Source organism: Pocillopora damicornis, chromosome 10 (assembly GCF_964200805.1).
Source record: "Pocillopora damicornis chromosome 10, jaPocDami1.2, whole genome shotgun sequence".
In the NCBI taxonomy this organism is placed as follows: Eukaryota; Metazoa; Cnidaria; class Anthozoa; order Scleractinia; family Pocilloporidae; genus Pocillopora; species Pocillopora damicornis.
Genome location: NC_142679.1, coordinates 8,637,234 through 8,654,349, shown reverse-complemented (window position 1 = coordinate 8,654,349; position 17,116 = coordinate 8,637,234). Strand labels below are relative to the sequence as shown.

The window sequence follows — 17,116 nt, the reverse complement described above, 5'->3', positions numbered from 1 at the left end:
GTGAGAAGGCAGCAAACCTAAAATATACAGCCCTTCTATATGACAAAAATGGCAGCAAAAATGATATAAAAATTGATATTGGGTGATATGGAAGACTTTATAACCTAATTTCTTCATTCCAAACTTTTGATCATTTTTATTATAACTACATGACATCAAAATATGTAAATTCTTACAGAGCAACATAACAGTTATAAAGTCAAGGATATACAATTTGACTTTGGCAACATTTGGTTGACATCATTCACATAATAAGAAACTGTTTCAGGCGAATTCCTTCTTGGCTCCAGCTATCATGCAGCTGCAGCCATAAACTGTGTCTTGGTCCAATTTTACACACTATTTAAATTGTATATTTATGAATGATTTCAGAGAAATTCAATCTTGAAAGAAAATGAAAGTTAATCTATAACCTTATTGATCAGAAACCTAACATTCATTGCACCAGTGAGCCCATAGAAAAATTGGAACATACTGGGCTGGTTATTTAAACAAAGTCTAACCCAAACCACAGTTTTGCACAGTTTTTCAGTGGACCTTAGGCTTCCTAAGGTATATAAAAGGGTGGATTTAATTAAATAAATGCCCTTCTTGTTAGCTTTCAGCCCTCTTTATACTGTTCACAAAAATAAATGCTCAGATAAAAAGTCCAGCAAAATTGAGGATTGTTTAGGATGTGGTTTTATTAAACAATGGCTAACCTTTGTTTAAATAATCACACAACTATGTTCTGCTTTCAGTTTATTTCATAAAAAAGCTAAAGGCCACTCTCTGTTAGTTTACCTGCATAATAACCCACGAGGAATGTTAGAAGAACACTTAAAAAAAATTGTAAATCACTTGCCTCCAGCTCATGACTTACAAATTTTTCATGTGTTTTCCCAAAATCATACGTGGATTATTGCACTGGAAAACTGATACATGGAAAGTGCAGTTTATTGCTTAAATACTTTTTAGCATCCAGTGGACAATAAATGTTTTATAACGTAATTCTCCCTTGCATTTTCCTGCTTGGCCTTCCTTTTGCTATTTGCACCACAACATAAAAAGTACAGCTAATAATAAGATATGAAAGGTCTTAGTTTAGAAAGTTAAGAAATAAGATTCTCAATTTACTAAACTATCAAGAGTGATGGCTAAAAGAAATCCCAGGGTGCATGTCAACCACTCCTCTCCCCTCTTTCAGAAGGGGGATCTTGCCATTCATGTAAGCGCTGACTGTGAACTGGCATCTTCTGGTTTTCATATTGGTATTAGTTAGTCAAACATTAAACTCTTACTTGTGGTACACCTGACATTTCACAAAAGTTGCTAGTATTTCACAGTCAAAATACTGTCAGTGGAACTTTTCCATCAATTTTCTCCTTGGTTTGCATTAAATTTTCCTTTTTTTTTCCAAAAATATTGAATAGATGCAAATTCATTTGAAACAAAGGATAATAACATTTGAACCAAGGGTAAAACTGAACCATATAAACTACATCACAAGAGTGGAATATCATTATAAGGCGCATTGAATTGCATACCTTATGACTAGCCAACAATATTCTAACAAATATCTTAAGTATTAAGATTTTAAAATATTTCTTCCACTATGTGGCATCCTAATGGAGTTTTCTCCATCTTTGAAATAATATTTGAAAATGCATTGACTAAACTCTTACAAAGAAGTAGAGTTTCATTGGGTGAATACTGCATACAGATACAAAATGCAACATACCTCTATGTTAACCAGCTGATTTGCATACATGTATGCCAGATACAGAATTAAAATTTTATGCCTTAATCATTATCAAGGCCAGAATCTCCGTTGAACAACTCTCTGGAGTATCCTCTCTGAGACTTCAGTGGTTATTACACAATCAGTTGATAATGAAAATTGCGAGGTGGTAGTTTGTGCTTCCTCCATGTCAACATCACTTGTTGTTCCAGGTGCTGCAACAATGTTACGGGTAGACTGACGCCTTTTTTCCAGAGCAGACTGAAATGTCTCACAAGCACTAGGGAAGTCTTCATCCAGTGAGAATTTCTTTGCCAACTTTGTAGCTGGTCCAATGGCCAATTGTCCATTGAATAGCACACGACTGACACGAAAAGATCTTTGATTAAGGCCCTCTTGAAGTTTAATATTCAGATCTTCTAGGGAGACATCTCCACCTTCTGTCTTTCTGATTTCCTCAATTACAATGTCATAGGCAGTGCCAAAGAGATGTTCCTCAGAGTTATTTGCATCAATTATATACCTGGCAACCTATCAAAAGGCAAATTAGCCAAGGCAATTAAAGACAAATATTCAGTAATTGTTAAGTCTTCTGACTCTTTAACTAAGAGGGCAGGTAAGTTTTATAGTAATGTTGTACCCCTTTTACATTTTGCTGACTACTTCAGTCATCAATTCATGACCAATGGTTTTTAAGGAACAGTCACCTCCATCAAAACTCAAATAAAACCCTACAACGTGGTCCAGGTTAAATAAGATACCTGTCAATGATCAAAATATGTGTTTTATTTGCTTTCCACAAGTACAGATAGGTAGGTTTGATAGGTTCCTATGTGGAATACATAATTTCTATAGATCTCAAGACTCATTTGACCACTTCACTTACCAGAAATTTATAAATAGATAATATTAGGCTGCTTCCCCTCTAAGACTAATCAATTACATACAACAAATGCAAAGCCACATGTCAAACCAGTCAATGAGAATTATATACTAGTCACCTTATTCAATGGTTAACATACACTGTTTAATAAATGCGGACATTTTGCAAGTTGCATCAACTCAATATTATTTTTCCAAGCCCCAAAGGGGCAAGGAAATAAAAGATTTATTCTTCCACTACTATTTCATTTCTTGGTACTTTGATTTAGTTTGCAAAACACATCCAATGGCCTATCTGTACATGATATTGATCGCATAAGGAAGATGTAAAAGACCAATAAAAACAAAACCATTCACTAAGTTTTACTTGTGACCAACAAAAAAAGTCTGCTGTGCTCAATAGTTGTTTCTTTTGAAAGTAAGCCTAAAAAAGGGAAAAAAAATAATCAAAATTTGGAGTGCTCATAGTGGCAATTTTGTTGCTCTGTATTTGTGGCTTGTTCTGAAGTGTAATATCATAGCACATTTTGCAGGTTCTCACAACCTTACTTCATAAAATGACTATGATAATTATAGTGAAATAATAAATTAATGAAGTTATCACTAAGCAATTACATTTTTCAAAGAAAACCCTCCAGTCAGGATTTGATTAAAGTCAATGAACAGATTTCAGTTGACTTGTGCACCAAATGACAAAACATCAAGTCATGCAAGCAATTTACTTGAAGTTCATTTGGCAAGACTTATCAATTGAAGAGAATTTTCTTAGGATAGTTGCCACACACTTTCCTTTTGGGAAAACTTTCCCTTGAAATTTTGGAACTTACTAACATCCGCAGAAAATCAGATTTTATAAGTTCCTATGGATAAAAACAAGAGTTTGAAAAATTCCTGAAAAGTAGTCCCTTGAAATTTTGCCAGCAATTCACTTGTAAAATTATCTTTAAAAAAAACCTCAAAAGGAAAAGAAATTCCTTCAAGTTTACTTGCTTCACTAACATTGTATACTCAATAGAAAGTCACAGTGCATCTCTACTTTCTTAGGCAATTAAAGCATGTGAAAGTGCCAGCTAATGACCTTCTGAGTCTCTACACCACTTGCATATGCCCAGTTGCAGAGTATGCATGTCCAGTCTTTGATACTGCTCTACCACAATATCTCTTCAATCAGTTAGAACACCAGCAGAAGTGAGCACTATGCATAATAAGCACTAATGATTTATCTTATAGACAGGCTTTAGAAGTTTTTAACATACCTACATGGCGTGAAATTGCGCCTAATACAGGCGCCAATGCGACTAAATTTTTCACTCTGGCGACCAAATCCTGAAAATTGGTTACCAAATTGGCGACTAGAATGTTTCATCATAACCTTACCTAGAGATATAGGGAATTAAAAAGATTTGCAAAGATAAATCCGCGGCAAACTTCCTAATCAAGTTTGTTTCCAAAACGCAGCACATGCATCTCGATCGATAACTAGACGCCATCTTGGATTTAGGTGAGTTTGAACGTTGCATATCATCAATCCTTGTGTCCACTTTTTAGCCAGTTAAAGATCTTTTCCCTAACTTAATTTCTAGAATGGTGACAGCGTTAATCTAATCTAATCAAGTTTGTTTCCAAAACGCAGCACATGCATCTCGATGGATAACTAGATGCCATCTTGGATTTAGGTGAGTTTGAACGTTGCATATCATCAATCCTTGTGTCCACTTTGTAGCCAGTTAAAGATCTTTTCCCTTACTTAATTTCTAGAACGGTGACAGCGTAAGAAAAATGGCGACCAACTTTTTTTTAATTGGCTACCACTTTGAAGAATTTAGGAGCCAAGTGGCTATCAGAAAAAAAAATTAATTCCACGCCCTGACCTACCTTGTATGACATGAGAGAGGCAATTGTAATTCAATGTTTAAAGAGATAAGTAATAACAACAATCACAAACTTTATTCACTACTTCCGCCACCTTGCCTTGGCATGTTGCGAACATGGAAAATCGCAAGTTCCAAGTCCTGCGTTTTAACACCAATCATTTTAGAGAAGTTTTATTGTAAGCCATTGCCAATAGCATGTCCTTGTACAACTCATATATTAATTGATCTGATTTCAAATAATTTTAGTTGTATCTTAATTAATTTAGTGTTTACATAATGATAAGCTTTGTTATTGTTAAATTCTTATGAATTAACTTTCTTAATTTATTATTATATAATTTATAGTTATGATTAATTTACATTTTACATTTGTAAAAAATTATTGTTATTCAGCCCTTGGGCTGCAAGGGTAATTTTAATAAAACTATCTATCTATCTACAGTACTGTATCTCTCTGATCTTGGGAGTGTAAGGGTAAAGAGCCTTTAAATTCTTACCTCAGAAATAAATTTGACATCAGTTATCTGGAAAAATTTACCACCTGTCTTTAGGGAAATTCCTGTGAAAAAGTCTGTCACTAAGTCATGTGCTGGGTCCGGAATGTATGCTGGCACTGGCTGAGGGACCACAATAGTATGAAGAGTGACATAATTCTTTGTAAGCTGATGACAGAGCTTCATCACATCATGGCCATGTTCACACCGAAAATTTTCAAGAGTTTTTCTTTGATCCAATATAGCTGCAATAAAATAGATGAAGCCAAAATTCTATTAATCATGATTCATGAATCTTATAAAATTACAATAATAATCTAAATATTTCTATGTGAAAGCATAAATGAAAGCAGTCTTGTCTCATTCATAGCTTTACCACAACCTCAAGGAAGTAACCCTATACTTTGCAGCCACAGAGGTTATTATATAAGCAAGGCAAAATCCTACAGCTGTAAGCATTATCCAGGCAGTGAGTCCCTGTAGCTTTTCTCATAATTCATTACAAATGAATTTCTTTACACTCACGCAGTAATATGCAGATTTTGATGGCATTTCTGCGACACTTATCATTGTCATCACCAACTTCACTGAGTTGGACTGCTAATGCCAGTCCATCTGCTAGCCCTCTTGTTCCACCTGGCCTTCCAAAACAACGTAGGTTCTTTATGGTTTCTTTCATGGCATCCCTTCTGTCCGTAAATTTTTGTATGAGTGCTGTTCTATTGATTTGAGGATCACCAGATCGCATTCCAGGGCGTGGATGCCTTTGATGGTTTTGGTAACTGATGAGTGCCAGTCTGAGATGGAAACTGTCGAAAATATCATTGATCAGAAACCTCAGTTGAGTCTTCAGACGCGTTAACAGCACTGGATTTGATAAAGCACAGTCAACAACTAGAATCAAGTCCAGGTTTTTGTCATCATGATTGCAATCTGCATATGTAACAAAGAAAACAGAAAAAAAATTAAAACATTCACAAAGCAGAACAGCATATCAAAATGCACAGAACTTTCTTTCCAATTTTGTTCACTAGTCTGTATATCAGCTGTAAATAGGATGAGATGGCAAAGAAAGGACACATCAAGGAAAAAGTTACTAGTAGATTTTCTTATAGTCTAGTTATTTCCTTCTGAGTTCTCCTTAAAATTTCATTAAATTGTCAAGGTGAGAGGTGATGAGGAAAAACTCATCAAAGCAACAACTAGGCACTCTGATCTAACACCAAACTGTCGGGGCTACAAGGACGACTGTAAGAACTGTGTGATTGACTGAGCAATTGATATTGGGATCTTGAGAGTGAAATGGGTTAATATCAAAACAACAAATCTAAACGACTTACTGTACTTGGGCTACAAAAATATCACCCTATTCAAAAACACATTTTACTGACAGTAATCAACCAGATAATTTTTTATATCCCTCTATACATCCCCATACCTGTTATGCTGAGAAGAATATTGCTTGGAAAAAATTTAACTCTAACCTTGACTCAAAATGAGTCATCGTTGATTGACTTACAGTAAGACTACATAAATATCTTATGCAAAGATATATTATTGACTGAAATTTTTTTAATTCTCAAGAGGGTTCAAACACCACAGCCTGTTCCAATTTTGCAGTTAGATGCTTGAAGTCAAAGCCCAACACTTTGCTTTCATTTATGAACATGAGCATCTGCGTTAGTTTTCTCTATTATCATTTTAGTAATTTCCTCATCTCCAAAGTTTGTCATCTTTTACTTTCAATTAACGTATTAAGTAACTAATTGTGATGACTATTTTGCAGGTTGATTCCACTTTGTCATTTTTATAAGTTAACATCCACACTGTTACAAGCACTCACCTGGAGTGATTAAAGAGAGTGAGCGTGTAATTGGCTGCAATAGAATTTGGGATTCATTGCCAATTCTCACTGCTTTGACCCCGCAATGGTTAAGCCAAGGGAGTTTGTGAATGGCAGCCCATCGAAGGTTGTCTACCATTTCCTTCCTATTAGGGATTTTAAAATTTAAATTCCACCAATTGACTCCCACTTGCTCACTTCCTTCTAGGTGTATTTCTGAGGGATCAAAACCCAGAAATGCATTCATGCTGTGCACAAGGTTTTGTTGCACATTGACATCTGCTTCTTGTATACCAATAGAGAAGCAGACCAGCTCCACAGCTGCAGAAGTAACAAATAAAATTTATCTTTGGTAAAATGGACATTTTTTTAGTGCATCAAAAACAAATGACTCCTGTCAACCCTCTCTTACCCTCTCTTACTTCGAACTGACTTGATCTTATTCAATCATGTTACCCTGAATGTAATTGTCATGCATTTCCTGTACTTAGTACACTTAGTTTAATTTGACCCTCAGTACCTTGAATCCTTCAAAACTTTCTTCAATTTGTTTTTCATTTATTTAAAATATAACAGTGCTAACTGTCCTACAAAACAATGGATTGTTGTGAGAAACCTCTGTATTCTTTGTCTATTCTTTTTATATAGCAATGTTGGAATGTGTTAGTCCAGTCATGTTTCAAGGGGCTGGGATACATTGAACTGCAGTTCACTGGTTATCTTTGTAGAGTTTAGCTGTTTAACACCTTTTCTCCAGATTGTTCCACTTTAACTGAGCTTCTCAACATCACAATAAACTTTGATTTAGATGTGCATGGTGTGATCAGAAATACTGGTCGATTAGTATTAACAACCATAAATAAATTTGCACTATTTCAAACCTAATATGCAGGTCAACAAAAACCAGCCACTTCATTCCACAGTCAGGTATTCAATATCCATGGGCTCTGAGCTCAGTATTAACTAAACCATTGAAGAACAAGTAACTATCACTACATTAAATTTTTAACCAAGAGAAGTCCCTCTTTTCAGCTTTACAAACTGTTCTGCTTTATTCAGTGATGGACTAAGTTTGCGCTGTTCATAATTAACCACAGTTATGATGATGTACCCATTGTAAAATTTCTGGGAATGGCTTTTGAAATTGTTTAACTCCACGGTTTTCTTGTTCTTGCCACCATTTGCTACCCCTCTATTCAAGGTCAGAGCAGTTGGAAGGGTCATTTGATGTGGACCTCATCTTGCTAATTTGGGTAACACTCACATGTTGCTGAATGGAAAATTTCCCAAAAGAAAATGTCTGGATCACAACAGAAACTCTCTGTCCTCTGGTAGTTGTTTTCCAGCCCTTATAAAGAGGTTTCTGTTCTGCCAATGGTGCAGTATTTACCATTAAGAGTTGATCAATTTGGAGCTTCAACATCTCCCTCCCCAAGCATCAGGCAATTTGACTGTCATGATCTTGCCTTGGGGTGAGGAATTTGAATCTTGTCTGGATGGGATGGGGAATTTAAATCTGAAGTGTCAAGTCTTCTCCGCAGAATAAACTCGTTCACCATCAAATCTGGGATTTGGGTAGGGCATTTGAACGCAATTTTTGCCCTAATTTGGGGACGGGAATTTTAAGAAACCAATCTGCAAAATTTCAAATGCCCAAGAGGGGGAGGGCGCGTTGACGCTTCGAATTGATCGGCGTATAACACTGGTTTTATCTTAGGGCACTTATGAATTAATTTAGTCCTTGATCTTATGATATTAAAAAATCAACCATTTATATATCGGCATTATTCTAATTACAAAGAAAAATGAGGAAAACCCAATGCTGTCACATTACCTGGTGATTCGCTCTGTCTATAAGCTGTTACACGTTTCACGAGATCGAGCCTTTGAACGTCCGTTAAAAGTTTCTCAAGGTTGCCTAAGTTGTCCTCTCCCAAGAGACCCTGTTGTATCATTTTTGAAAACAAATCTCTTGGTTTGCTACACTCCTCCAGATGTCCTGAGGGGATGGATCCCTGCAGTAGAAATTTCAAGCCTTGTAACTGGTCTTCCTCGATTTCTTGAGACAGTCGCTCCAAGAATCTTCGAAACTTGTTCAGTATGATTCCTCCGCTCACAACAACCCGAGAATCGCCATGAGCCATGAGTGCGAGCCATCAACCAAGTAAAGCCGTCTGAATGTTGCCTTCATCTAGTTTTCAGGTTCATGTCATGCTGCAAATTCATGAATCAACAAAACTTCCATCGCCTTTCGCGGAAGGAGTTGTGACCTATTTTGCATGACAACGCTAAAAGAGCTCATTTACAGGTCGATAACATTACATGAGTCATATTCCGAAACTCGTACCCAGGGTCTTTATTCAAAGGTCGCCCCGTCCTAAGGGACCGACAACAGATACATGCCCATCGATGTCCACCGCCCTTTAGCCTTCACATCCACTTCCTTCATGACTTGTTTGAGGAGTAACTCTTCCTCTCCAGCAAAAAAACATTCGAATCAGGCCTAGAAAGTCTTGTGAGCTTAGAGAAGCAAGGAAAACAAATAGCAAAGGTTTTTGGAATTGCCCTTTTTGGGGCTATAGAATACACATTCATACATGCCCACAGGTGGCCTGCAACTTCAGACATGCTTTTTTATACTCGTACCACAACATTTTTACGCATAAAGAATAAGTGTAAGAAAAAGACAACAAAAAAAATTCTGGGATTGTATCCAATTTTCTGGTTTTGTGGGGGAGCATGCATGAGTCTAGAAACTTAAGTGGCCCTAGACCACATGCACCCCCGGTAATAGTTTTTTTCATTGCCCCCCCCCCCTCGAGTGTAAAATAGTCTTCACTGACTTGGTTTATATTTAACATCTCAGAAAATTTTTCCCTTGCCTAACTTGGATGTAAAAGCTACCTTTAAGAAAGATACAGATAGAGCAGGGTAACATAACCTGTTGCTTGTTGGAGTCAGGTGAGCTGGTGCAGTAGTCAATGGGTTGATTGGCACTTCAATCACAAAAAATAATTTGAAAATGACTAAATTGTCCATGTAAATACTTGGGAAGTGTGTTCAAATGGGTGTTCTTGCTACTTGAGGGTTTTTTTTCCATGCACATCCTACAGCAAAGTGGAGCGTCCACACTCATAAGCTTTTGTGTAGGTATCTTTTTCAGTCATTTAACTAAAGCTAAGTCCCAGCATACTACACCACTCCTTCAGTAAGGGGTAAATCAAATGCAACATGATATCATCAGTGGCCACCTGTTGTATTAGAAATCAAACAGAAAATGTTCTCAAACCCAAAAAGACAAAAGAAACTGAACAACCTCTATCTCAACTTGCTTTTAATTAAGAATAATAACTCTGAAATAAGAATAAAACTTGCTGAGCAGGTTCACTCTTAAATGTACACAAGTTAAGCTGCCCTTTTTGCTTTCATCCTGAGTGTTGTAATAACATACTTCTTGCTGAACTGGGGTTAACCAATACTATCCATTTTGTGACGTCCTCTTCTGTCAACTGCTATATTAATCAATGATTAAACAAATATGACAAAATTTCATTTCTATTTACATAGTAATGGCAACAATAGTGGCCCTTACAGCAAGCATTACAATAAGAGCAATGACAGTAACAATACAAAAAGATGGAAAGGGGGTTGGAGAGAATTTGTGTATATAGCAGGTAGCCCTTGACAACACATCCCACAATTTTGTTAATGAATGGAGGATTATGATTGGTGCAGTATGGCTACATCAGAAAATGTTCTTGGCAAGGGTAAGTTTCATACACTACTCAAGAATTTCTTTGTTGTGGCCACAAAGACACTGACTGACATTTCTGAGTATTCATTTAACTCTTTCACTCTCAATATCTTGATAAAAATTCACCTTACTGTTTGCTGCAGGCAATATGTTTTGTATTAAGTTTATTTTAAGAATTTGGTGTCAGAGCAAATGATAATCCAACAGTTACTATTTTTTGCAATTCTCATTACTTGTTTGCTTGAATTGCATTCATGCTGTAAGGAGAAATTATGTCTTAGTCACTGCTGAGAGTGAAAGGGTCAAAGAAAGATACAATCACCAGTGCCATTATTCTGCTTGCAAGTAAAATTACTGTAATTTTCTCAACAATCAGTAGTCCTTATGGAATCATATCAGCAAATGAAGCTATACTAGTAATTAACATTTAATTTATAATTTTGGTTATAATAATATTACAATCATCATTTGTCTTGTGATCTTAAGATCCTATGACACGCACCATTAGTGTTTAAAAATAAATCATTAAAAGTATGGGGTATGCCAGCAGGTACTTTCTTAACTGTCTCTCAAACCTTAAAGCAATGTAAATTACAAAATATTTCACATTCGCAAAGTGAAATTTGTTGCAAAGGCTAGACAGCAATATCATTTTATTGTCTGAGACCTTCCTCATTGATGATTGACTACTGTTTACGATATAGCAGGTAAAAGCCAAGAGCACAGATACAGCTGAAGACAAAGTAAACCTGAACATCGTGCTTCTTTCTCAAAGCCTTGAAGTAATCAACCACAGATTCCTGCAAAAAGGAAAGAGCTTTTTGATAAGAGCACAAAAGATACAGTACTTGAAACAGGTGTGGAGAAAAAAAGGAGCTTTACATTAGTTTTGAGTGGGAGAACTAAAATTTCACAAATGAAAGTTATGCAAGATTTATAAAGATTTAACCCTTTTAACTCCCCAGATCTGATTGCTAATCCTCCCCTCTAACTGCTACACATTTCCTTGTAAATTAGTTATGAGAATTTCATGTTAGATCAAGATAATTTCTTCCTGATAAGTTTGAGTATTCTCATTACTGGTTTGCTGGACAATGTACAGATATTATGAGAAGACATAACATGTTAATCACTTCTGGGAGTCAGCAGGGTTTATGTATTGTTTTGCCATTTTGGAACAGCATTTTCTGCCATACTGCTATTTTCAAATAGTTTCAATTCCAAGACATCAGTAACAACAGCTGGGTACATGGCAATTCTATAAGCAATATTCTCTGACATGACAATGTGCACAAGATGCCTGTAGAGTTTTTTTTTTTAATAAACTCTACAAACATTAGATGATGGCTGTGTATTAAATTAAAGAATAAATGCCTCACTGGATTACAAACTTTCCTTGCTTCTTGATAACCTCACAAAACTGGTAAATGCTGAGTGAAAACCATACAAACATTTTTCATATAGTAGACATTCATATTGGATTAAAAAACCAAAAACAAAACAAGACTCACCCATCCTCCTTGTTCAAAAATCCACTTGGCCAAGCGGTCCTTGATAAATTCACACACCCACCCAATAATCATTTTGATGAGTGGTATTTGGTTGATGACTTGTAATGCTAGCTTGTAGCCAAAGTAGAAAAGAGTCACTATTCGTCCCCAATTTACTTTACCATCATTAAATATCTGAGCCCCAACTTGAAGAAATGTATCAAAAGCAGTGTCTTTGGAGACAACTACTTGTGATATCAAATTGTTCAAAGTGGTATCATTCGCTAAACGATCTCCAATGTCACGAATGACATGAGCCACTTCCTTATTGACTCTTTTTTGATTTTCACTCAGTTCTTGTGGAACGGGGAGGCCATCTGCACGAAAACACTCGCCTAAAAAGGTGGTGACAATGGCTGGTGCTTGCCCTGATACTTCGTCTACACTATTGGCTCTTTGATAAGATGGCCTTTGCTCACCATTACCATCCTGTTCATCATCTGATTGTCTTCTGGAGCCCCCACCAGGAGCCATGATCCTCCAATCTAAAAAAAGAGAGTGACTTAACATTACATTCTACAAGTTATTATGGACAAGATTCAGCAAGTTATAACACACCCCTACAGTCTCCAAAAATGAAAAAAAATGCCTTTTCCAGCTAGCAAGAAGAGAGAAAATTTTAAAAATAAATTATGTACAAGTAGTCATTATGAAATGTGCTCAATAGCAAAAAAAAAAAATTTATTTTATTACTGACTCAGAGTTAATTTATATCTATGTCAAGCATCTAGAATTCTGCAAGAACACACACCATTCAGAAGAAGGCAAAACAATTTCATGTAGTCAGTTTCCCAAGGCAACCACAGTATCTGATATCTAAGTCAATATTTACAGAAGGTATTCTTTGTGACATTTTTTTAAAAGTATTATTATTCTCATAGTACAGGAAAGTATTGGACTTCAAAAGCTGTTGCTTAAAGAAAATCTAAACAAAATTTGTTACCTAAACTCAAATATGCACCAGAATCAAGCAATCACCATGTGATTGTCACTCGTCACACTAGCAATTTTCATGGAAAATTTCTTCATCATTTACAACATTTATTATTTCTGTGACTGAATCTACACTACCAAATGAAAGCACTTAAAAATCACTGCTTCTTAAAAAATATTCACATTTGAATTCTTTTAAGTATAAGAAATCAAAAGCAAAAAAACAGTCACAATCTTTTACATGGCAAAAAAGAAACAATTAATTCATAGAACAAATACCTCTGTTTGAATCAAGTATTACTTTCAAGTCTATAAAAGTTTTCAGTTGTACAATGCTTGTTGGTCCGGTATCCCTATACTGTTTATTAAACTGATTAATCTGCCGTTTATTAATCCTTCAAGTCTAATATTAGATTTGACATTTCTAAAATTAGAACAAGACAATGAAAGCTTTTATTCCACACTATCGATGATACGTGCCCACAATGGATTTTTATGAGTCATATTCTATCATTTTCAAATAATTAGCTGATCAGATGTGTTTCTTAAAATAACCCCCTCCTCCAGTAACACTTAGTCCAATGTGATACCCATAACTGCCCCACTCTACATGAATGGGAATCAACAACAACAGCGATGCCAGTCAACGAATTCAGACTTCCTGGGACAATCTGTTTTGTTTTAGTTTTGAAAGACTATCACATGGAAAATAGCCAAGTTTTAATTCGCATCTTTAACCTTTCAATTGATAAACAAATAAATAGATTATTTTTAATTTTCATAGTCGAAAATTAAGTGGGCATGGTTCGTATAGTATTGTCGACACAACTTAAGCGTCTCGATGAAAAACATAACTTCTGTTTTGAATTTTTTGGCCCAACCGATACTAAAAATTGATATGTACTTCACTACAAGAAAATATACCAACAGTTTGAGCACCAACACAAGTTATTTGCGAATAAAATGTATGTGAAATGAAACAGACATCAAACCCAGCTAAACTTGGGCTTATTTCTTACTACAACGAGAGAAAGCATGTTCGATGCTCAAATCTTTCTTACGCAACTTCGACTTGAATTTATCACTATTCGTTAGTATCTTGACACGGTTTGTACCTGAGACAACTTGATTTTTTTTTACTTCCACAGGAGTAAGAGACCAAAAAGAGTTTAACCTACTAGACTAAGTCCCTTTCAAACATTCCAGCAAATTTCACTAAGGGAGTCGCGTGCCGTTTACAGCCGCAGAAAAATACAAATTCATCTCGGGTTACAGCGTTGTAAAAAACATAAAAGAACAACTGTTGGAAAGATTCCTGTCGAAACCTTGAAAGAGGGCTATTCTCAAAAAATTTCCAATCAATTCTTCAACGATCAAAATATCTTGTCACGTTTGGACATAGCGATCAATAAAATAAGAAAACCTTTCAGGAAGAAAAAGACTTTCCGATAAATTTTATGCGTTCGATCTACTCACCAGTTTAAGGGAGTGGAATTTAAGACTTGGCTCTTAAAAATGTTCCTCAGCTATAAGAGATAATATTTTTCACGTCTTCGTACCCGCGAGTCTTAACCCTGCATATTTAAACCGATGTCATGGCGGAAAGTACCTGGCTGATCAAGCGTTCGACGTTGATTGGGCACAATATAAAACGGCTTCCATGATTCGTAGATTTTTCTCAATTTCAGTGATGTCATCGAATGACGCGCGCCAACTTCAAAGTTTTCCTGCAACTTTTCTAGCTCGTAAAAAATCGCTAAAGTCGTCCCATGCTTATTTTGAACGCGTTTTAGGCAGAGAAATCATATTTTCTCATTGCATTGGACTAGAAAGACGAGGAAACAAAATTTTGCTTATCCAGCATTATAAAAACGGGAATTAACCAAAATAACAGAAACAAAAAAGCCATCTGCTGGTGTTTTTGAAATACGTGCCCAGACAGGTTACAAAGCACACAAAGCAATTAAATATTTCAAGCCATTTATTTTGTCATAATGATTATACGTGTTTTTCACCGTTTGTTCTCTATTTTAAGACATGACTCATGAAAGATATGTTACTAGTATTCGCCCATCACATGCCATGGGTAAAAAAAATTGAACCACTTCCACTTTACTCAGCAGAAAAGAAAGTAGTTGTTTTCCTTTGGAACGGAAATGGAACGGAAGATAAATCGAGCATGTAGTGCACGTGCTCTATTGTAAGGCGCTAGATCGGCAGCAGAAGGGTATTTCCCATTTTAATTATTTATAAACTAAGCGGCTCGGTCGGTTAGATCTTCGCAAAAGTACAAAAAGATATAATTGTTTGTTCATCTACCGACAAAAACGAAACACAAAAGTTATGATATTGATGAAAAGAAACCCTGTGATACAACTTTGTAAGGGCTTACTCGGGTTAAGTGCAGAAGAGCATCCCAATTCTAACTAAATGATAAAACTACAAGTTTTTATACCTGTCTACTCAGAAACTATGAACTTATCATAATCTACAAACGCACCTTTTGATGGCTATGGTAAATGACAGCTAAAATTTAACTCTGCGCGGTCAAACAAAGCAAACCACGAAAAAAAAACCCACGCTTAACACTCTCCAAAATAGTCGATATGATCTCACAGTTCTAACTGAAAAGATATGAGACCCGTACTATCTTTAACTCCTTTTTCGTGGAAATTTTACTTTGCGGAAGTTTGATGCGTGGGTGATCAAAATGCACACAAGTATATTAATCTCAAAGTAAAAGTATTTCCATCTCGTTCTACAGAGTCAGGTCCTTTTTCAAGGCAAGTTGACAATGAACTATTGCTTTGATAGAGTTAAAAAGAATGGAGAGAAAATCTATCAAATTTAAGTATTGGGCTCTGAGTCTTGAGACTATACATAAACTTTTGTGAATGCCTTTTTATTGGTGTCATTAATTCGTTGATTAGCAGACCGCAGAACCTCCGGAACCCATATTTTTTGTAAAGAAAAGTAATGAAACGAAATAAATAACCAAAAAGGCCCTAACACTGTTTGAAAGTTCGTTTCGGATATACAGAGGATTACACTTAAAGAGAATTATGTTTTAATCGTCCTTGACATCCAACTAGAAATAGCTGACTTTAATTACGGCGAAATTTACTGTAAAAGGTATGCAATTTTATAAAGAGCTATTAAATGGTTTAGTTTTGATCTATTTTTTTTTTCCATTTCTTTATTCTATAAAGAAAAGTACAGGTTCCGCAGTCAAGTAACTCCGCTTTTTTATGCCATTTTAAACGTCACGGAAGTGATTTTCCCACCAAAGAAACATTTCTCTCGAAGGCCTTGGGAGCATTACAAGTGACAGTGGAAAACACAAGAATAAGATAACATAAGATATTTAGTATTTTGCATTCATTTGCATCCAAAAGCATACTTTTAAAGGGGAATACGTGATGTTTACATAACTGACTGAAATGTAAATAGTGGTTCGAGGAGAATGATTTTTCTTGTTCCCTCCCCTCCCTTCCCCTCTCCCATCCTTGACCTTGAACTATTAAGAGTGTATATACAAATATTATGATTGTGATGATTTCAATCAATGGTAATCTGAACTTGTCACTTTTATATCGTTGTCAAGGTCAGTCCTACTAGATAGTTTCCGCTCTACTGGACGATCTAATTTTATTACGAATTCGAAACTGGTGGCAAACAAAAAGGAAAAAATAAACAAAACTTACAAAACAGACTTAACTGAGGATCTAAAAGGGCTGATGTTTACAGCTGACAGTTAAAATGTGGCCAAATTATGGCTAACGGTTGATATCTTTCCATTGCGGTCACCAGAAAAAGTTTTTACGATTAATTTTTTTTCGACTAACGATTGAAATACGTCAATTTTTTCGCCTAAAAGCTTAATCTTTTGGCTGTTTTACGACGAACAGTTAGCCCCATTAAGACCTTGTTAACAAGAGGAATCGGGAGGAGGGAAGAGGAAGGCTCTTTGTATGATACCAAGAGATCTTTAACATCATGATAATATCTTGGGTACTAGTATTGCTCAATTTTTGTCCAAATTATTCTCAATATTATATACATTATG

At 35.7% G+C, this 17,116-nt stretch overlaps 2 protein-coding genes across 3 annotated transcripts; both read right to left on the bottom strand.

Moving 5' to 3' along the window:
- Positions 1-108: 108 nt before the first annotated feature.
- LOC113669584 (uncharacterized) lies at positions 109-10,060 on the bottom strand. The gene is made up of 5 exons (XM_089184099.1): positions 8,648-10,060; positions 6,814-7,134; positions 5,496-5,903; positions 4,974-5,215; positions 109-2,251 (listed from the first exon to the last, which is right to left on the bottom strand). Exons 1-5 carry the CDS (start codon positions 8,955-8,957, stop codon positions 1,793-1,795), a joined length of 1,740 nt encoding a protein of 579 aa, XP_089040225.1. The 5' UTR covers positions 8,958-10,060; the 3' UTR covers positions 109-1,792.
- A 72-nt stretch (positions 10,061-10,132) lies between these two features.
- Positions 10,133-14,907, bottom strand: LOC113669589 (apoptosis regulator BAX). Of its 2 annotated transcripts, none has more exons than XM_089184100.1 (3): positions 14,527-14,907; positions 12,079-12,602; positions 10,133-11,367 (listed from the first exon to the last, which is right to left on the bottom strand). In XM_089184100.1, the coding sequence occupies exons 2-3, from the start codon at positions 12,589-12,591 to the stop codon at positions 11,254-11,256; spliced, it is 627 nt and encodes a 208-aa protein (XP_089040226.1). In that variant the 5' UTR covers positions 12,592-12,602; positions 14,527-14,907; the 3' UTR covers positions 10,133-11,253. The 2 variants fall into 2 exon arrangements, with proteins under 2 accessions (XP_089040226.1, XP_089040227.1); XM_089184101.1 differs by lacking the exon at positions 14,527-14,907 and adding an exon at positions 13,330-13,469.
- Between the last annotated feature and the right edge of the window lie 2,209 nt (positions 14,908-17,116).

What these genes read in the sequence shown, in the direction of transcription:
- LOC113669584 (XM_089184099.1), bottom strand. Translation starts at nt 8,957, where the DNA reads ATGGCTCATGGCGATTCTCGGGTTGTTGTGAGCGGAGGAATCATACTG. An exon ending in CAAAATCTGCATATTACTGC is followed by an intron (nt 5,216 to 5,495) that starts GTGAGTGTAAAG and finishes ATTTTATTGCAG; the next exon opens with CTATATTGGATCAAAGAAAA. An exon ending in ATGTCAAATTTATTTCTGAG is followed by an intron (nt 2,252 to 4,973) that starts GTAAGAATTTAA and finishes GCCTTTTGATAG; the next exon opens with GTTGCCAGGTATATAATTGA.
- LOC113669589 (XM_089184100.1), bottom strand. Translation starts at nt 12,591, where the DNA reads ATGGCTCCTGGTGGGGGCTCCAGAAGACAATCAGATGATGAACAGGAT. An exon ending in TTTTTGAACAAGGAGGATGG is followed by an intron (nt 11,368 to 12,078) that starts GTGAGTCTTGTT and finishes TCCTTTTTGCAG; the next exon opens with GAATCTGTGGTTGATTACTT.